Below are 22,640 nucleotides of genomic sequence, written 5' to 3'. Positions count from 1 at the left end.
CATTTGCATACATGACTTATTCCGCACATGGACAGGAATGTTAGCCTAACAATACTCAGTTATACACGGAAGAAATGTTCTACTGTATCCCTAGGACTAATTGCTTTGGATATCGGGTGAAATAAACTCATTAGATACACATTTGACTCAAAAACATTAAATATTATTTATAACAAACTTATTGTCCCGTGTATTCATATATTTTAGGTTAATGTGGCAAAAATGGAACTACACAAACACCAGCAAACTTGACGAATTAATATTCTCCGCCAAATGAAAATATATCCTTTAGTTGCAATCAATTAAAGGGTACAACTCTGAACAAACCAAATCATCCTTACGAAACTTATGCAAGAACCACAGAAGAATGATGATACACATTTAATTGTAATCACATTAAATTCCATACAACAGCGCAGGCAAACAACATTCTCAATGTCAATCAATTTAATGGTCATAAAACTAGAGCTGAATCAACAAAACTTTCAAGTGTACCAACACAAAATGATACTAAAAATATTATTAAATTTTATGTCATTTCATACAATAGTTATTCAGAAACAGCTCATGGCAGAAAATACTGGAGCTTTGTCACAGACAAGACATAAACTCCCACACGCTGCACTGAAACATACTATTTTGAATGCTCTTTCTTCACGAAACAAAAGAAGCTAGGCTATGAATAAGAATTATTATGCCATTATCATTTATGGCCATTTTGACCATTGAACTCATGAATTCTTTTGCATGACACACCATCCAATGACTGAAACAAAAATTAATGTACTGAGTCATTTTCAAATATCACAATGAATGACATAGTTATGGCCCAGACTTGATCATTTATGACCGTTTTTGACCTTTGAACTCCTAGTGTGACCCTGATGATATCGATGTTAATCTTTTGCATGACACACTGTCCAATATTGTGAAAAAATGAACAGAGTATTTTAAAATCACATTACAAGTTTGACATATTTATGGTCCGGACAAGCTCATTTATGGCCATTTTTGACCTTTTAACTCCCAGTGTGACTTTGACTTGGAGATATCGATGCACTCCTTTTGCATGATACACTGCTAATGATGGTAAACAAATGTTAAAGTCATTTTTTAAACTAAAAATAAATGACATAGTAATGGTCTGGACAGATTTTTGGTTTAAAACGCACTAAGTGACCCTTTGCCCTAGTTTTTGACACGGCATGACCCATATTCAAACTTGACCTAGACATCATCTAGAAACATAGAGAATAACAGGTTACTGTCCCATCGTTTTGTGATATATATTAGGCGAGGCTTAGAATAATATAACGGCGAGTCTTGCCGAGCCGTTATTTCATTCATGCCGAGCCTGATATATTACAAAACGATGGGACAGTAACCTGTTTTTCTATTTATAATAACACACTAGTCTAAAAATCTGCAAGACAATCCATTTTTATACATATAATGTACGCTGATTTTGCTGATCCGGCTTTTACACGTTGACACTCATGTAGCAACGGCGTTCGAAAGGACGACACGGAAAATCGCTTATTTTTAACATCGTATGGAGAAAAAAAAGTTGTTTGCACTATGAATTGGAAGAGTACACCCGCTTTAATTATTAACATCTTGAATTGGAGATCAGGAATGGACTGCAGCGACAAATTTAATCGAAGAATACACTTCACCGAATAGTTTGGAGACGCCATTTTACGAGTGCAATGACTATATCGATATTTAAGATGTATTGTCTCATTGATGACGTCATTTAACTTCCGTATTGCGGGCTATGGTGATTTTTTTTTTAAATAAACGTTTTTGTGATTGATGACTTTAAACTAGAATAAAATATGTACTTTCTTGGTATCAAATTGTTTGTTTTGTTGAACCTGATTAATGTTGATAGAAATAGTTGACTTTATTGCAAATTCCACGTAACTCCAAACATTGACTGATATAAGAACTTCCTGTTGACTATGATGTAAAAAAATATATCAGGCAACGTTATATCAGCCAGATATCAAGGCGGTGGTATGATAAAACTTCTGACCAAGTTTGGTGAAGATCAGATGAAGTTTTCTGGACAGACCGACCAACCAACAAATTGACCCCTATATAGTCTCCATTACCAATGATGATGGGTGTATTATTACTCAATTACAATATGGTGTTAATATGATTTCAAACTTTTTTAAAATTAAAAACAAGTCACAGTTGGCTTAAGGAAATGGTGAGATATTTTATTCCTCCGAAACAGTATAAAAATCATATGACGATGTCATTAAATACATCAATTATTATATCTCTACAATATTTTTACAGTACATACATATACTCCATATAATATAACAATGCAATTCTGTTACATTAATAATTGATTATTGATGGGAAAACTATATACCTGATAAAGTCGAAATCCATTTGGATATTTTCCGTTGGCAAATGGCAAGAGACTTGATTTCAAGATTTGCTGGTATGAAACGGAGTCCATTATGCCAGTGAAACACAACAGCGTGTTGGTCCCTGATAACTGATGCCTCCCCACATGTGAACCTGAAATTCAGCATGGGGCAATGAGCATGTTGGCTTTAAAAACTATGATTTATTGTGCAAAAGGTAAAGAGAAAGAAGTGAACTTATATCAAGTCGCTGTGTTATGACAAAGTTACGAGCCTCACCATAAAATAATACACTATTGTTTCCTTCGACCTCAGTGTTACATTGACCTTTGTTATAACCACTCACCTCTTTGGCATGACACATTGTTTTATGATTGTGAACATTTATGGAAAGTTATTTTACATTCAGCTTGCTAACGAGAGATTAATAAGCTGGACAAGAAAATAATACCCTTTTTCAACCGACAAGTGTTTAACCTTGAGATTAAAGACAGTTTATCGTCTTGCTCATGACACATTGCCTCATTTTGGTGAATATCATGATTGTCAAGTCATTTCAAATTAACCAATGAGTGACAAAGTGACAAGCTGGACAAGAAAATGATACCCAATTTTTGAAATCACAATCGATGACATTTGACATAGCCAAACAATTCTTTCGGATGACATGCCATCTCATGATTGCGAACGAACCCTTTCAAATTTATGACAGAGTAACACTCCAGATAAACATTATCTGGATGGAAGACAAACCATAGGACGGACGCACATATACCAAAATACAATTGTGACCATAAATTGAATTATGTTGAGTTCACCGCATTGAGCAAAACAGTTTGCAAATAAAGTAATAGCTAATCAAGTGAATTATAGATGATTTGCATACATCAAAATACCGAATATCTCATAAAAACAAGGAATTTTGTTTTTATTGAAGATATGATGTTGCAACAATAAGTACTTTACCATTTTCAGAAAAATATGCACTCACAACTAATATGGAACATTTGAGGTGTTCAATAAAAGAATGGTGCAATGTTAGTGTATGTTTCATGATACAACAAACCATACATATTTTCAGAACGTCACATGTTTACCTAATTAAGTTGTGTATTTATTATTGATAAGCAAAAATAGCCTGCAAAGGACATATGTACATGTAAGTACATGTACATATCAATCATTCAATCTGACAGACTTTAAATTTAATAATGTGTCAGTCCGAACAAATTCCTGTCAGTCTGTTAAAGCAAATACATGTTCGATACTATAAGAAGAAGGAATTGTTTAATTTATTAGTTTTAATTATATTGCATAATGTATTATGTGTCTTATGCATCTTAACATGAAGACTATGTTCTATTTTCTTTAACAACTCATACATTAGCAACTGAATTTCTTGTCAGTCAATCAGACTGACAAAAAGTGACATGCTTTGGTATTTTGTCAGTCCTGCACCAAAATTTCACATGTATTGTGGTACACAGGTTTCAAAATTGAATTAATCACCCTCTCAAAGACCTAAAAGACCATTTAATAAAACAGCAGGTAAAAAACATATCACAAACCTTCAAGGCATGCTTTGGCTTTGGGCACTCCTTGGAAGACTGGGCAATGATGAACTTCTCTTATAGAACTGGAAAGAGCAGCTTGCTGACATTTCTATTGATGTCTCATCTGTAATAAATACTCAGAGATACACATGTACATTATAAAACCTATAGTTATGATACATGTACCATTAGGTAAGCAAATTGACATTTATATGATGTGTATGCAAAGAATACAAATTAAGCAAATACTCCTTCAATCATCAATTTGCTGGCATTTAAAGAAGTATAAATATGAACAAACCAACTCATCCCAAAGAAACGTGCTAGAGAACCACTACAATAATGCAACTGTGACATCCATAATGTTAAGTTACACAATAGGATTCTATACAGCAGATCCAGCAAGACACAATCCCACAATTTTAAGTCATTTAGGAGCTACTAGACTTAATCTCAATACAACTAAAGAGCACTTTTACAGTAAAATAATACACACATATCTTAAATTTCATGAAATTTCTTACAATAGTTACAAAACAAAAACAGCAGCCCCAGAAGAGATAACATTCCTTATAATTTAAATCAATTCAGGGGCCATTACTACTTTTAAGTTACCGAGTTCATCTTGATAAAACTTCAATGCTAGTACAAAGGTATACGGTCTTTTCTCCCCCTGGTCTTTTCGCCCTCTTGGACATTTCTCCCCCTAGTCTTTTCTCCTCCCAGCATATTTCATGCTGGGGGATTAATATGCTTCTTTTAACACCTCTATTGATATACTTGATAAGTCACTCATTGAATTATCAATGTTAATTCAATCAGTTACTTACTTACTTATGCGTTCCATCTTCTTATGGCCGTTATACTTGCAGTTGTGATTCAGTGATGAACTGCACTGTTTGTCGTAGGTTGTCTGGACTGCCCCACAGTTTGGTTTGAAGGGTTGTTTCTGTTGGCCAATATGTTTTGCGGGCCTCTTCCAGGTTGGGGCAGCTCTGTAGTATGTGGAAGGGCGTTTGTTCTTCGGCTCCGCACTGACATGAAGCTGTTTTAGCAAGTCCAAGTCTATGCATGTACTTTTGAAGACGACAGTGTCAAGTTCTGAGCCTGAATATGATGGTTTGACCGTGTCTGTAAAGTTTGTCGATGCTGTCTTTCTGGGGTTGGTATCCATCATTTTTGTCATTCCATTCTGTGGTGAATTTGTTCTTGAGTAAGGTTTTTGCCTCATGGTATGATGTTGGGGGTTGGGGCTGCTCCTTTTTTGATCCCTCCTTGGCAAGCTTGTCTGCAGCTTCGTTGCCGGCTATGCCTACATGGGCAGGTATCAACTGTAGCACAACATTGTTGTGGTCTGACAGGTGGCATATGTGTGCAAGCAGCTGTCTTGTTGTGGCATCTGATGGTCCTGCTGAGAGGGATTGTAGGGCTGACAGTGAGTCTGTGAGGAAGACAATGTTGCTTTCTTGTACACCCTGCTCAATCACATGATGTGCTGCTGACTGAAGAGCCTGGACCTCAGCTCTGTAGTTGGAGCTTTGTTCACCTACTGGAATTGCTGAGGCAAAAGGGGGTCCTGCTGGGTATGTTATGTACACCCCGCTTCCAGCGTTCTTGACTGCCTTTTCTGCTGATCCATCAGTATAGGCCTGGATCCATGAGTGTGGTGGGTAGCGCTGGCTGATCATGTCTTGAGTACAGAATTTCAGTTTGACAGGGTTTTGTGCCTTGTTCTCAACTCCTGGAACATCGACTCTGATGGTTGGGGTTTGTTGTCTAGGGATCCATGTGTCTGGGGTGAGTGGTTCGATGTCCGTGTCTACTGTCACTCCCTTTTCACTGATTAGTTGTTTGACAACGTGGTTGAGACTTTGTCTTTTGAGTCTACATTTTGGTCTCTTCTGTAGCTTTGAGTGGATGGGGTGGGATGGAAGTATCCGTGCTTTCTCCGATTGTTCTAGAGCTTTGTATTGTCGCCTTGTTTCTAATGGTTCTATATTGGCTGCTTTCTCCATTTCTGTGATTGGTGTAGTTTTCATGGCTCCTAGTATGATGCGCAGACATGAGTTTTGTACCTTGTCAAGTTTGCTCTTGCTGGATTTGGAGGCTGCTATCCTTGATGAAGAGGCATATTCGGCTATTAGTCTTACAGTGCCCGTGTATATCTGTGTCAAAAATTTTCTATTGGCTCACCAGGTTGTACCAGCAAGCTTTTTCATAATGGCTGTCTTTTTGATGGATCTTTCTTGTAGTTTGTCTAGGTGTGTGTTTCATGTCAGGCGCGAATCAAGCGTTACTCCAAGGAATGTTGTTGTTTCTACTTGTGGTACTGGGGTTTTGTTTAAGGTTAGATTGATTCTCTCTATGGAAGTAGATAGTAAGAAGAGAATAATGACTGTTTTGGTTTTGTTGATATTTAATGCCAACTTGTCTGTCTACTCCTCTACCTTGTTAACAGCTGTCTGGATTCTGACAGAATCAGTGCCAGCACTTGTCTCTGAGCTCCAAATGGCAAGGTCATCAGCATGTAGGGTGTTCAATACGTATCTTGGTAGATTCGACACAAGGTCGTTAATGTATACGAGGAACAATGTGGTGGATATAACTCCCCTTTGTGGCACCCCTTCTCTCATTTTAACTTGTTGGCTGAGAGTGTTGTCAAGTTTGACTCTTGCTGTTCTGTTGAATAGATAGCCCTTGATCCATTTGTGAAGTTTTCCTGACACACCATTTTGAAGGAGTTTTAGAAGCAGACCTTCCTTCCAGACTTTGTCGAATGCTTTTGAGAGGTCAAAGAAGACAGCCAGCATCTTCTCTTTTTCTTGAAAAGCCTCTTCAATGTCTTGTGTGAAGTAGGCTAGTTTGTCTTCTGTGCTATGGTGTTGTCGGTAGCCAGTCTGTGTTGGGACAAGTAGATTGTTTGACTCTAGGTGCCAGACAAGCCGCTTGTTGATTTTTCTTTCCAGAAGTTTGCCAGTGCAGCTAAGTAGACTTATTGGTCTGTAACTTTCTGGTTTGCTTTTGTCTTTACCTTTTTTGAAAATAGGAATGATGTGAGCTTCTTTCCATTTCGATGGGAATTTGCCACAGTGCCAGCTTAGGTTGAAGATGTGTAGAAGAGTAGTCTTTGCTTTATGACCTAGATGTGTCAGCATTTCATTTTTGTGATGCCGTCTGCGCCTGAGGATTTCTTCTTCTTCAGCTTCTTCAAGGCTGTCTGTAACTCGTGCATGGTGAGACTATCTGCCATGTATGGGCTTACTTCTTCTTCTGCCATGTGATTTGAGAGTGTTTTGGTCTCTCGTCTTACATCTCTGATTCTTTCTTGTGGGAGGTTTACTCTACTCTCTGCCTCGTAGACTTTGGCAAAAACATTTGCGGCTGCCTTTTCAATGACAGGTGTGCCATCTACCAGGAGAGCAGTTTTCTTCTGTCGGCGGTTGTCGTCATTCAGCAGATTGGTGAGATGCAAAAGCTTTCTTGTGTCTTTTTCGAGATTCAGAGATGCCGTTTTTTCCTGCCAGCTTTCCCTTGCCTGTTTAGCCTTCTCTTCTTTAGAACGTTCTCTCAGTTGTTTGCTTTTCAGGATGTTCTGCTCTGAAGGATTTTCTTCCATTTCTTCTCTGGCTTCGCTCAGTTGGTTGTAGAGTTTGTCTAGCTCAGGTGATCAGAAGGGTTTGTAGTCCCGCCTTCTACCTCTTGGGATAGATTTGTGAGCTTCGTTGAGAATTGCTTCAGTGAATAAGCTTGCAGCCATGTCCATGTCTGATGTCTGTGTGATGATGTCGGCACAATTTCTGTCTGCCAGTGTTTTAAAGATTTCCCAATCGGCTTTCTTGTAATTCCAACTTGGTGGTAGTTTGCCTTCTCTGGTGATGTTTTTCTGTACCGTGATAATGGTCGGTCGATGGTCACTACCTCCTAGTTGTGATGACACTTCCCGTTGAGATATTTTCAGAATATCATCTGTGGCAATAGCTAAGTCTGGGCTGCTTGTCTTTGCCTTTGGCATTTAGCTCCTTGTACCCCCAACTAGGAGAATTGCTGTTGAAGTCGCCTACAGCTATCCAGTTAGTTGGATTTGCTTCAAGTTGGGGTAGTTCAATATGTTTGTTTGGAGGACTATAGAGGTTGAGCACTGTCAGATTCTTGTCAGGAAGAATTACCTCAACACTGATGTATTCTGTGTCAGAGTCACAGGAGCGCTGTTTCTCCACTGATGGTATACTGTTCTTCACAAAGGTGCAGACCCCTCCCTTTGGTCTATTCGGTCTATCTTGTCTATAGAGTTCATACCCTCTGATGAAAAACCTGTGATTCTCGTTTAGATGGGTTTCTTGGATGCAGCAGATGTCGATGCTGTTGGTTTTTAGGAAATTTTGCAGCTCTAGCTTTTTACGCTGCAGACCCTCTGCATTCCAGTGCATGATGCGGAGGGATTGTGCGTTGCTAGTATCTGTACTCTGTCCTCCCCTAGTCACTGCAGGAGTATCAGAGCCGCAGTCAGTAGCATGTGGTGGGCCCCTTCGAGGCTCGGGTCCCGATGTCGCCCTACCCTGTCTACGATTCAGCAGGACGACACCACATCTTTCCAACGTTAGTTGAACGCCCATGTGATGGGTTATGCGTGAATGTCCGGTTGACTTCCCACGCCATTTCTGGCTGACATTCGCCGACTTCGGTGGTTGAGGTTTTTACTCATGGGGGTGTCCTCCTCCTCAAGAATAGCGGCCTACCATGGCTTGAGAACCTACTCTGTCCTTGGTTTTTATATCAGTGATATCCTTCACCTAGCACTTTCCCATGGAGGGGTATGGCCGCAAGGCAGCGGAGGTTTGAAGTCAGAGTTTTCCCTCTCTTAGATGAAATGTCTTCCAAGAATAGCAAGTTCATCTGCCCGAAGCATGTGGTTATGGCGCCACGGATCCGCCTTTGCCCCTTCTCCTGTCAGTAGTAGCAGTTCCGCCGGGCTATAGACAAGCCACACGCGCAGGCCAGGAGCTGGAGTTGACAGAGGCTATGTTTTACGCCCACCATTGAGAAGCATTTTATAGACAATGGGAGCTTATCCACCATTGCCACTCCTCGGTGATATCAACCTTGGAACCAATTCAGTCAGTGATCAATCAAGCTCATCAATGGAGAAAGGAAGATTATCATTGCAACAATAAAGTCATTAAGAATTATATTTCAAAATAAATCCATACATTAATTTGAATTAAGTATGTACATGTATTATAAACATTCTAAGCTACTTTTTATTAACTTATGCCAAAGTATTTATGTACAAAATGTAAAAAGTTACTAGATTATTCAATGGATTATTTTTTAAAGTTAAACTGCTAAAGATTTAGATCACAATGAATGTAAGAAATTGAAATATATTGCTAAAATAAGTGTGTGATTTAAATGTGTAGCAACCCAAATTTTGAATATTGATTATTAATTTTGAATTTAATATAAATATTTCCAAACTGTAAAATATACATTTCAAAATGATCATTAAGCAATGAAAGTCAAATCAAAACTAACTTGTTTCATGACCTTGGGACTGGGCAGGATATGGACAGGATGTGAAAATGGTCAGGTGTGAATCCCTTAGACATTCTTGTGAAAGATTCTTGCTTAATTGCATGGGTGGAATGTGTCATCCTTTAGAATGTATCATCCTTGTTTATTTGAAAGAATGTGCCAATAAACATCTAAGCTCTTTTTAACTGATCATTAAACAGAAACACAACACATTTACTAATTATTTTTTTTTATTTTATTTCAAATCATCAATTTTATGCAAAATATCATGATATACATCAAAAACAATGTTAAGTTTTGTAAAACATTTAATGCCAGTTTAAATATATTTTAAGCATAAACAGAAACACAACACTATTACTAATTAATTTAGTTTATTTCGAATCATCAATTTTTACTCATAATATTATGGTATACATCAAAAACAAACATTTAAAGGTCAGGAATGGAAATCGTGTTTGCCCGTGAGCCCAGGGCAAGTCGATTTTGGCCTGAGCAACTCCATTTCAAAAATGGTGATAAACCAATCGCTGCAGTCTCATAAGCAGTCAGCACCGGTTTATTGCACGTCACAAAAAGAATCAAACACTTGTTAACAGCGGATTTAAGACGCGTCCGCAATTAATGAGGGTGGTCAATTTTGGAAACTGTTAGTGAAAACATCGCAAAACAATTTAAGAGACTTGAGGCCTGTTATGTACATATAGATCTATTATCTGTGTCATTGTGTTATCAATGTAATAGCAGTTCCTTTGTTTTGTCTGCTAAGGTGACTGCACGCACTGGTTTATAATTGGTCTTTGATATACAGATATTTGTTTGATTCCGTGCATGTTTCTAAGCTATTATCGCGTCGACAACGATAAAAAACATTGGTCATGACTAACACAGATTGACAATAGTTGACACCGATGAAAAAAATGTCTGATAAAAATGCACACAAAACAACAACATAGCAAACGATACAATCAATTGAGTAAACTCGTATGTTCCGTTTCAAAAAAACATTGTCTAAGGGAACATACAATGCCTAAGGTATATAATGCCTAAGGTATATATTATAACATAATTTTCCATGATTTCGGATATACATTTTCAGATACTTTTTCCAGATTTAAACCAGACCAATTGATGTTGTGGGCATATAGTATCCCTATCATGACATTATGTCAAAGGGACCTTGTATACTAATTACTATATACACTATAAATTGTTTTAAATTGTTATCATTACAAACATAACTGTAAAAATAACATCTATGAATTCTTCTCTTGCCCGCAACATTTCTAATGCAAAATGCTTCCTCACAGAACAATTTTTTTGAGCTTATCAGTTTGCAATAAGACGCTTGTTTGTAGGTCCACCCAAGTTTTGTCCGTATTATTTTAACTGTTGCAATGGACTAGGGACCTACACAAACCACAGGCAGCAGTATCATAAATTTGCCCCCCCCCCCCGGGACCCTACCCCCTCCCCCCCCGAGCTTACCCCAGGGGTTCCAAATTGTTAAATGTACACTTATTGTGTATGGTTTGACTTTTCAATATTGACAAAAATTCATAGTTTGAAAAAATAACCCTCGTATAGGTATTATATATACACAAGGTATGAAACGCATTATATGCCTATTGCTGAAAGATTGTGGAACAATGGACGTGACATTTACATCTCGTTGCATTTACTGTCTTTTAACGAATCCAGTTGCATTTTGTCGGCAACTGCATGGGAACATGTGTGTTTTCGATGATAACGGTCACGTCCATTGTTACACAATCTTTCAGCAATAGGCATATAGTGCGTTTCATACCTTGTGTATATATAATACCTATACGCGGGTTATTTTTTCAAACAATGAATTTTTGTCAATATTCGTTGTTGAAAAGTCAAACCATACACAATAAGTGTACATTTAACAATCTGGAATCCCTGGGGTAAGCTCGGGGGGGGGGGGGGGGGTAGGGTTCCGGGGGGGGGGGCAAATTTATGATACTGTTGCCTGTGATACAAACAAAGGGATTAGCGACCTCGCGATATCCAGTTACAGCACGCGAAAAAAAAAAACCGGTGCGCGATATTTGATAATCTCGATCGATTGGTGTCTGTGTAGCGATAATGCGGATACACGATATCGATCTCGAGGGATTTCCTTATTGAGCGGGTTACGTTTTTTCGGATTCAAATTATGATATGTTAAATAAACAAGTACCTATTCGTTTAAGTGTTGCGTTGTTGATCTCAAAATCAATCATTAATTAGTCTAATTATTACGCAGTATGTCGAACGGGGACTCAACTATCGGACCCTTTGATGACTATTATTTGCCGGTTGTTTCGCCAGGGTAAAATTGCCGTTGTTTATCGCACGTTTGTGCATGTACAAAAGACCGGTCTTTTAATATAATTAAACTGTTACCATGTTTTGTTTAAAATAGCAACATTATCAAGACATGTTAAGTGCAAACAACTCAAAATGTATATTTTTTCTTATAACCCTCCGAAAGTTTCGCATGTCATTTTAATATTCATCAACAGAGTCGCTCAGAACCTGTGCAGCTAAACTAACCTTCATGTAGTTGAAGGAAAGCAGATCGATTTATTCGATTGCGAGCGATCTCGCTTATGTATGTCGATAGTTGTTTCGCAATATTCGAGTTTTGTTGTTTAATAAACAAATACATATTTGTTCAATTTTGCCTTGTGTGTCTTGTTAATAAAAAAATAGTAATATTTAAACGCAGTATGCTACACGGAACCCAATTACCGGATGCGTTGACGAGTAACAATACCATTTGTTTCTCAGGGTTTCAATTGCCATTGTATATCGCACATATGTGCTTATAGCAAAGACCGGTCTTTTAATTAATTAAAAATGTTACTCTGCTGTGTGAAAAATATCAACATTATCAACGCCTGTCAATTGCGTACAATTTAAAATGTATATTTGTTCTTTATCATCCGAGACAATGAAGGTTCGCATGCCATTATATTATTCTGTTGGACTCCTTTTGAACATGATATCCATAGTAGTAATGAAAGTCTTTTCGTGATTTCGTGTTCAAGTATTGAATAAAAATCAGCAGAATTTGAAGGCAAGGCAATTCATAAAAGTCGTTTATGTTTTTTTCTCAGTATAAATCAGTAATCACTGAAACATACACATTAGTACATGCATGATAGGTAATCTTGGTATTATTTAATTTTAAGAGTATGTGTAACAATACATTCATGTTACTAAGTGTAATGAGCATTCAGTTAGAAAAAATATTTTAAAATAGCATGTGAAAAAATCACATGTTTAAAAAAGATTTTGCACAAGTAACTATTTGCAATGTGAAATAGAACTTAATAATAAGGCTAACAATTTTCTATTTATTATTTCAACAACAAAAGACTGAAGTTCCTCCTGACATGGTGATGCAGAAGATTTATTCAAAGCCTACAGCAATACACAAAAAGCTTATTAAAATTAAATACCAAATTATCTTGTTTTAACAAGTTTGAACAATTTATATTTATAATGAGTTCTGGGAACAGAATTTTGATTTACATGATCAAAGAACTAACAGTCACGTTTGAGTTTAGCAGAGATATTCACTCTTGGAATGTGTTCATTTATGAAAACATGCAACAGTTAAATTTTATTCATTTAATATTTTAAACTAATTCAGATTGAATTTTCTTTTGTCTTAGACAAGTCTGAATGCTTGTGAAGTTTGTTGTCGCCACTGCTTTATCTAGTAAACAAGAATATAGAATAGAGAAGGTACGTCTCAGGAAAAGAAAGGAATCAAATTTCCGTATTGAATCAGTATCAGTATCCTTGGCATAGCTGTGATCACCCATGTATGCCAGCACTATTAAAAGTCCACAATGTTTTTCAACCATTAACAGTTCTTAATGTGGAAATGACCTGGGTTTGTACGTCCAAGTTTCGCTGGCGTCATGACATTTTCCTTTGCGGGTTCAAACTTTTCGTCTAAAGAGCAAGAGACCCTCTTTTGCTTCTTTTCAGCGCACTGAAAATATAGAAAAAATATTAATTTAAAACATAAGTATGGAAATATGCTCATTGAACCGTACACAATTATACACAGGAAAAATTAACAACATGATTAATGTAGGGCTAGTATTGACTGATCCTTTCGAAAAAGCTGCGACATATGTTGATCAAATTGATAGTGGTTACAAAATTAAAAAATGACAAATATTGAAATGTTTTTGAGCTAATACAAATTAGAAATTTGTAAAAAGAAATGCAAATTAAATTTGCACCACACAATGGATTGAATGTAACGTTTGAAAAGATACCAACATGATTAATATATGGCTAGTATTGACTGAGCCTTTCGAAAAGAGCCACGACATACGTTGATAACACCGATAGTGATTACAAAATAATCTAATCTAATAATGTACTTGATTTTCTTTTAACCAAAGCGATGAAAACATCCAAGGATACTTTGCACTATGAGTAGAGTGATAACTTCTTTTTATTGAGGCCTTTAACATTTGAAATTTTATATAAAAGATATTTATATTATACGCACATTTAGGAACGTAGATAAGATGGCCGCGTTTACTGTAGCTTTTATAGTACTGCGAATGCGTACGGCTAAAAGACGGAGTCATTATCGCGAGCTACGCTAGCGATAATTACTCCGCCTTTTCAGCCCTACGCATGCGTAATACTATCAAAAGCTTACATTCTTAACCCCAACTTTTCATCCGTCCGCATGCGCAGAGTGCTAGCATTCCTATTAATCCCAAAAAATCCCCCCAAAAAACTTGTAGGGATTGTTAGGGATTAATCACTAAAAACGGATTGTTAGAGATTATCCCCAAAAATATTCATCCCTATGCAAACCCTTATTTGCGGAATAAAATCCATAACCCCACTGTATGTACCGATACATTCGTAAATATTTGTTGATGCTAGTTTTGAGGAATAAACATAACTGAACCCAATAGATTCATACGTTTACATTTCTTTCGTAGAATCATCATCCAAAACTATGTTTACCGCTCGTGTTCCACTTACTGCACATCCATTCCGTAAGATGCAGGATAATTGTGTTGTGTACACAAACGATTTCGTATGTATGTTTGTTTATGGTTATATGATATAGGGCCGCACAAAGACACGGTATATAACCAGTTTTCCTGTTATGATCGTTTGACTGAAACTAGACATTACAGATCAACATGAATTATTATTTTTTGTACAGGATACGTTTGTATTACTAGTCTGATTTCCAGTTTAAGAGGGAGTTGATATCCAATAACGATGACCCCAATGGAATCCTTGTTTGTATTGTTTGTAATATAATTGTCAGGTACCATTTATTTCGGGACAGATAATTGTTAAGGCAGATTCGTTTCTTCCGTAACATATAGTAGTTATTGTAACGATACGTTTTAGATAACCATTTCAGCGTTTATGTTTTTTTTCATAGTTAAATCGTTAACATTCATAAAATGCATTTATAAAGTTGCATAGCATGTTACAATAACACTCCTATGGTTTCAAACTGTTAGTTATGTAGAAAATATTTCATTTTCTACACTGTGAACATTTTTGCAATATTAATATGTTTGACTGTATCATTACTAAACTTCGCGTGTGATTAAAAATACAACTTCTTTTTTAAGTTGAGATGATAACTTTCGAGTCAGTAGAAAACAGTTGGTATTTTTAAGGAACTGTATTTAAATAATTAAGATTAGTGTTAGAACGTAAATCGTTTTATATATGTTAACGAAAAGTAATATAACTGTTTCTGGTTAGTTTTTTATCGAAAAGGTCCCGTCTGATATTGTTCCCCGTACCCGTTTGCGAGTACGAAAAACGTATACGATGTAGCCATGATCATCTATTGCACGGATCATCAATGAATGCATGTGGTCGCTACTCCTGCTACGTTTCTTATGCTTCTTTTTGTGATATTCGCACTATCTGTGTATTTTGATGGTGTGTCTTTGTCCGTAAACAAAGTAGTGGCTAGTGTTGTACGGCACCTCGTGAATAAACTTTCGATGTAACCGATTTGGACGATTTTGAGATCGAAATTGAAAGAAGGCCTGGTGTGAGCGTTACATCGTTCATGTTAACTAAATTAATAATGTTATATTATAAGCATTCAACCATTGTAACCGTATTCATGATGTGCGGAACTCTACACATGTACATTAAAGTATGTTTCAATTTGTATAGCTTCGGTTTAATGAATTGGCCTCTTAACCGACTCACGGAAACGAATATAGTTAATCATTGAATTATTATTATTTGGGAACGTCAGATTTGTTACGCCTTCATCGATTTAAGCTCGAATCCCCCGCCCCCATAAATGCGTTCAACATATTTGATGTTTAGCGTTCGGTTTGAATGTATTCTCTTGTTTCTCCATTATCGTTTAGGCAATCGGCCATTTGCCTAAAACAATACCAACTGAAAAAATGCAAAAATAAAAAGTGTAAAAGAACAATAACCTAATTTAAAGCATTTACTCACAAAATCTAGTTTTAACACAGTCCAGCCCACTGTGAAAAAAATGTAACGATCCAAGATGCTGCATGTGTGGTTACATGATAGAAGACGACAACTTTAATTTTAATGGTAAAATATTTAAAATAAAAACAGAATTGTCATGCGATGTTAAAAATGTTATTTATGTCTTAGTATGTAGTGGTTGCAATAAATATCACATTGGACAAACTGGAGATAAACTGCGTACACGACGAACTGTTCATGAACAAGAAATGCGCGATCCCTGAACAAGATAAATGCCATTAAGCAAGCATCTTGATGAATGTTCTAAAATGGAACCAAAATTTAAAATATTTCCATTTTTTAAGTTATATTCGGACTCTGTGTCAGCTAGTTTATCAAAAGAACATTTTGTTTGTATTTATTTAAGCCACTGTTAAATTTGTAATAATTTTACGTATGACGTCATAATATAAGCAACGTCATTTGACGTTGTTACTTTGACAATTTGACGTTATTGTGTATATTTTTATATGCCCTGATGAGCTGTGCGAAATCGGTCGGCATAATTAAATACATTTTTTCTTATACCCATGCAACGTTTGTTTACTTTTTCAATATATTGATATCTTATTCCGGATTCACGTTACACTTTTACTCACACACACACACACACATATATATATATATATATATATATATATATATATATATATATATATATATATATGTACCGACAAAATGATAATGGTGTTGTTGTCTGGGTAGTGTTAACATACTAACATGTTCATAAAAACAAAGAGTTAAAAAGATGATTGAACACTCAGTCCTTAAATCATTTTTCAACAGTTACATAAAAAAACAAGCAAAACAAATACTGCACATTAAATGAACACAATACATTTTGAATTGTATTTTTATTTTACATGGTTAATAATTATGTTTTCGTCGTCAAATTGTCACTGGTGCTTGAATAGTTTTAAAACACTAGCTGCACGTTGATTGTTTGATTTTGTTTTACTTTTTGTGTCTGTAGTGAATGGATAGAAACTGCTCATTTCAATTAGTGGAAAACTCCCTCGTAAAAAAACAATTTCCATGATCGATAAAACAAATGTTTTATATTCAAAACATGCACATACTAAAAAAACATTACAGTTTCTCAAAATAACACTGGTAACAAACACATGAACATTAATAATCTGCTACGAACGATCTTACGTTTAAGATATGATTCAAAGGGTGTTTAATTAATTCAAATAACCACCATCGATTTAGTAATATCTGTGAAATACTGTTAATCATGAAATACATGTCGTTCGTGTATATTCATAAAGTTTAAGTAAAATAATAGCATTACGATATCAATAACATTAGTGTACAAATATATTTGAGTTGTATCCCTTTAATTGGTGAACGCTTTTATTATTTAACAGATTTTCGTCATGCATATGTTTACTATATGCAATAAAATGGTGTAATATCTGTTACTGTTATATTCACTCGTTCCGTTTAATATTCCTCTTCACATCGTTAACTTATTATTTTATAACTATAAGATATTTTTTATGTTCATTTTTATAAAAATAAAGTAGTTATTTCATCAACAAAAACGGGTGGATAATAACAAGCGTTGATTAGTTGAATTTAAAAGCTGCATTCGTATCGTAAATTAAATACATGTATGCTTTATTTATTATGGTCAATTAAATTTATCTCTATATGTTTCATTATAAATAAAAAAATATTAAACAATCTAAATTCCAATATTGCTTGTATTAATACAATACACATTCAACACATACTTACAATTAACTATCATTAAAAATTCTAATCAAACAACGTTCAATGTGTGAATACTTTAATGTGCGCTATAAAAATAAATTGATGTAATCACTCCAATTACAAAATGAAACGATATTTATATTTCTGAAAATGCAAACAAACATAGGCGTTTTCCTGATTCACGATATCACGATCAGTTTCAGTAACTTGAGTTACACGGTTCGTTACACTATAATCCTGTTTGCCGCCAGGTGATAACACCGAATATTCGTGAAAAGAAGTTTCAGCCAATGTCTCGTACTGGTTTGTGTGCTGTGATTCTGAAATAAATAATGGGTTGCATTCATTTCATCGAAGTGTTTTGGTCGCCTTTATGTGGTTGGAAACCCAACATGATTGACATTCACTATAAAAATGCGCATTTTTTATTATTGATATTGTGTTGCATCTTTTATCTTGTGTTAATTAGGCATTAGAAACTAGTATCTTATATTAAATAAACACGATAATTTGGACATTTAAAGTTACACAACTGTTTAAATTAAATGGCATAAATAAACTGTTTTAGTATTTTATTATACCCATCTCTCTAAAACTGAAAATATTTGTTCAAATTTTCATCATTTTATGTAATGCGCGTTCATATAGTGAAATAAGTATTTCATGCGGCCTGAATTTTCAATCTCCGAGGCATAAATAAAAATGTCGATGCTGACAGAGTCAGAGTCTCCATTGTATCATAAAGTTCATTGCACAATAAACTTACAATATCCTTTCAGTGATACTTAAATCTTGTTTTCACCAGAATATTATATCAAGTGGCCAATATGTGTCTTAGTAAGCGGGAAAAGAATAACCAAATTAATGTAGTATTTATTGACTATTCAAATTTAATAACTGTGGAAACTAGCACTGTATGGTGATAACAACTCAGGCTGCATTAGATGGCATTGCAATTAATCAATAAGTTAAGTATTATAAAAAAAAACGCGCGATAACGCTGTTCTACGACATGAGTTATGATCCATATGTTCGTCCACACACAAACCACAGAACACATTATCCCTAATATCTTACCGACTTTGTAGGTTTCATATTCGGAACTCGTATTGGCAGCAAGGACATTGGCTCTGAAGCAAGACATGTCCTGATTTATAGCGTTGCATTCATCACGCAGACTAATAAACAACTTAACAATGTTAACGTACAATGTCAATGAGTTGGAAACAAATATTGCAAAATGGAAGGTTCATCCAAACAAATAAAATGGTAACATACTGTTTATTGAACAGGTCATCGTAATGAGCTTCGCCAGGTTTACCTGCACATGTCACACAAAATGTATATTAAAACAATTACACAATAAGAGCTGATACACATACATAAACAATTGGTTTGATACATGCGTTAACATAAATGAGTAACACTGTATTTAACATTTCAACAATGGTACATTTAAAGAAATAAACGTCTTACACTAAAAAAGTAAAAAGCTTTACATTCAAAATATTAAACGGATCTGCTAATTTTATGTTTATTGAGGCTTCCCCGATTCCGCGATTAATTTCTATTAAAATCCTTAAAAATTCAGGTTAAAGCCAACCATTTTTTAATTTGAAAAAAACGTGTTTTTTAGTTTAACGTTGTATTGGGAGATCAACAATCATTAAAATACAATCGATTTTTAACACAGTACTGCAAACACACATACACTTTGTTAAGATGGCCTTTTTGTTTTTTTTAAATAATATCGTATTAGCAGTCAAAACTAAAAAGCTTCCCATAAAACACAGATAGGTTAAATGAAAAATGACTTAATTTCAACATATTTGAATAAATTTCATTAAAGTAAATCAAATTACTTTGGAAAGTCATCACTAGTAGATGTTCTTTGTAATATATGGCAAGTCGCCATTGAAATTTAATACAATTTACAACTGTTCCTTTTAACTGCATATTCAATTTTCTAAAAGTTGGACAGTGACTCCCGTAAAATTAATGTTTAAAATGTTGGCCTAACGGTGAATCCCGCTCCATGTATTGGTTAAACTTTAACTTTTTGTTACAAAATTGTCACACATGGTACCAGTACTTAGGATAAGCAAACCAAATATTGCGGCGGGGAATGTTAAATCAAGTTTTCGCTAAGTATTTAAAACCTTATTGAGCCAAGTTACTTACTGTTCAACAAATAAATAAAGTTTACAATGCTATTTGTTTATACCATAACATCAACGGTATTTCCAATATATACATACGTTTAAAGGCTTTTCTATATTTCCAGAGCATCACCAAGATGAATGCAAGGAGCGTTCCGCCAACAGCATCTCCCGCTGCAGCCCCGACTGATGGAGAAGATCGTTGATCTAATTAAATGCATAATCAAAGCGAGTTTATATTAAAACATCTCCCTTGATTTATCTGTGTCTATACAGTGTCTCGTTAAAAAATACAATTCTAAATGATGGCCTTCACATAAAGATGAATTTTTAAATGTCGTTTGTGGAAATTAATTGCTAACTCGGGAATGTCCAAATAACCATTAATATAGCAGATCCACGTGATTGTTTTAATCGAAGGTTTTACGTTAAAAGTAATAGAATGTTCTTTTTAAATATCTAAATATTACATACATTGATATAATTTATTTGTTTTAACTCTTTCAAGAACAATATTTTTAGTTTTATTGGTCTAATCTATCATAGTGTTATATGTTAAGTAAACTTTGTTTCCATCCTCAATTAAACGTGTTGGTAGTGTCCATTAGGATTTTCTATTCATTTGACAATTGATGTCACCATTTGTTTTTGTCAAAATAAATATTATATTGTTAAATATGTGCTTTTTCCTTATAAAATTGTGCACTGTAATTATTGGTTTAAATATATGTTATTCTTATTCGAACTAACAATCATGATATTTCTTGTTTCGGATGCGATGTCTCTGCTGCCAACACCAATTCTCAATATGAAGCCTACTGATACAGTATATTGAATATGCAAATGCGTATTAATGTCGTCCGGGTGTTTATCGCACCAATTTAAAGCATGTAATTTAATAGTATTTGAATATAGCCAACTATCAAATGCAAAACATTAATACATACCCGAAATAACAGACTTTGTTTTAACACTTAATACAGGAGTCTCATCCGAGTTTCCAATTAAATTCTCTGCATACATTTTTACTGCATACGTTGTGCCAGCAACTAATTCACCAATACTCAATTGACTAACTGTTGAAGATACATTAATGTAGGTCCAGGATTCGTCTGCTGCATTTTGTAACCGATCACGAACCATTGGTCTTCACCCCCATTAAATCCAAGTGTCCATTGAACTGTGACGGAACTTTCAGTCTCCATGGCGTCGACGACAAGAAGTTGTTGCGTCAAAGAGAGCTGAACTGTTAAATACCATGCAATCATTCTGTTAATGTTTCATGCATCCTCACCGTGGACTGTTTGTCAATATTATCATAAAGAGGGATACTATAAACGTTAATAACTAAAAAAAAAGTTTGCAGAACACAAGTATTGCTTGATAGTCTATTCAATATATCATTTAACCATATTATCACAAACAACTAGAGTGCCATGAACCTTAGCAAGTGATTAATAAGCATACCATTTGCTCGAATGACAAATGTTTCTTCTGTAGATCCGAAGTTAGTGTTCACACGAACCGATTAATTTGTAAAATCGTCAATTTGTAGTTTAGATATTGAAAGGGTTGTTCGCAGACTGTCGTTTGATGTGCGAATTAGAAATCTGCTGTTATTGTGCAGTGTTACCCATTCACCATCTACCTGCTTACGCCAAACATAATGATACGTCATTTGGAGGAGGATAGGCCACGATGGTTAACGATAAAATAGCTGATGAATTTCTTCTTCTTTATGCTATAGGAATCGGTGGAGCGAATGGAGAAGGTCTTGGGGAACCTGATTATATAAAATAACAAATATGAAGCAGCTTATTCATATCTATAAGAAATTAAGAGATATGTTTGACAAATGGCCTATATTAACTTCACTTACATGTAATTCTGATCTTTACCTCGCGAACCTGGTTAACTGCATTATGGATGTTCTTTCCTCTACATTGGTAGACTCCTATATCATATTCACATCGTGCGTTCGCCACACGAGCAAATATTGTGTTGTTGTGCGCTTCCACCAATAAGCGCTCATCACTTTTTGTAAAATTAACGATTTCTATTCTAGTTTTGCTAAAGGGTCGCTGTCAGCTTCACAGAGTAGCGCCACAGTCTGACTTTCGTTGATAGTTACACTGGACGCGAAAACTGACCCTTCGGCATAAAATCTACGTATCTTCTCAGATACTAAAATATAAACACATGTATAAATACAAAAATGTGCGTAATATTGCCTTTCGTACTTTATACACTGGTGTTAAATACGCATCCTTTCTATGTTATAATCGCATGTACTAAACTTTCATTTTTTACTTACATTGCACATCCACGTAAATTGTTGTTTCGTCGTATGCCTCCTGATTGGCACGTCCCGTAGGGTCCATAGTGTTGTTAACTCTGCATTTATAGTATCCTTCGCCTGAGAGCTGCATATTAGACAGAGACAGTTTTTGATGCGATCCAACTGCTGAGGTATTTGCGTGGAACCACATGAATCTCGTCTTCGCTGGGTTCCCAGGTGTGTAGGGGCTGGTGCTGAAAAAAAGGGTTTTGTTTATATCAAGTTCTTTTTGCAATAAAACCAAAACAGGCCATGCTTACAACTACTTGATTTCTTAAGAAATGCCATTTAATACAAAACTTCAAACAAAATAGCAGGCTACTTAAGACGTCTAGATAAAAACTGGCCTGATTTGTTCCGTTGATAATCCCACCGAATGTTGTGTTCATTTTATTATTGGCTA

General features: G+C 35.4%; 1 protein-coding gene across 1 annotated transcript; it reads right to left on the bottom strand.

Annotated features, from left to right (window-relative positions):
- Positions 1–17,712: 17,712 nt before the first annotated feature.
- LOC127836669 (uncharacterized) lies at positions 17,713–22,420 on the bottom strand. The gene is made up of 8 exons (XM_052363366.1): positions 22,214–22,420; positions 21,779–22,083; positions 21,367–21,682; positions 20,847–21,145; positions 19,999–20,106; positions 19,019–19,061; positions 18,818–18,870; positions 17,713–18,060 (listed from the first exon to the last, which is right to left on the bottom strand). Exons 4-8 carry the CDS (start codon positions 21,040–21,042, stop codon positions 17,858–17,860), a joined length of 603 nt encoding a protein of 200 aa, XP_052219326.1. The 5' UTR covers positions 21,043–21,145; positions 21,367–21,682; positions 21,779–22,083; positions 22,214–22,420; the 3' UTR covers positions 17,713–17,857.
- Positions 22,421–22,640: the final 220 nt, after the last annotated feature.

Source organism: Dreissena polymorpha, chromosome 6 (assembly GCF_020536995.1).
Source record: "Dreissena polymorpha isolate Duluth1 chromosome 6, UMN_Dpol_1.0, whole genome shotgun sequence".
Classification (NCBI taxonomy): Eukaryota; Metazoa; Mollusca; class Bivalvia; order Myida; family Dreissenidae; genus Dreissena; species Dreissena polymorpha.
Note: the sequence above shows the minus strand (reverse complement) of the source record. Positions and strands in the feature narration are given on the sequence as shown.

Coding starts and splice junctions, on each gene's coding strand:
- LOC127836669 (XM_052363366.1), bottom strand. CDS start 21,042: ATGGTTCGTGATCGGTTACAAAATGCAGCAGACGAATCCTGGACCTAC. Junction 19,062..19,998: donor ATATAGAAAAGCCTTTAAAC/GTATGTATATAT, acceptor TGACATGTGCAG/GTAAACCTGGCGAAGCTCAT. Junction 18,871..19,018: donor GATGACCTGTTCAATAAACA/GTATGTTACCAT, acceptor GTCTTGCTTCAG/AGCCAATGTCCTTGCTGCCA.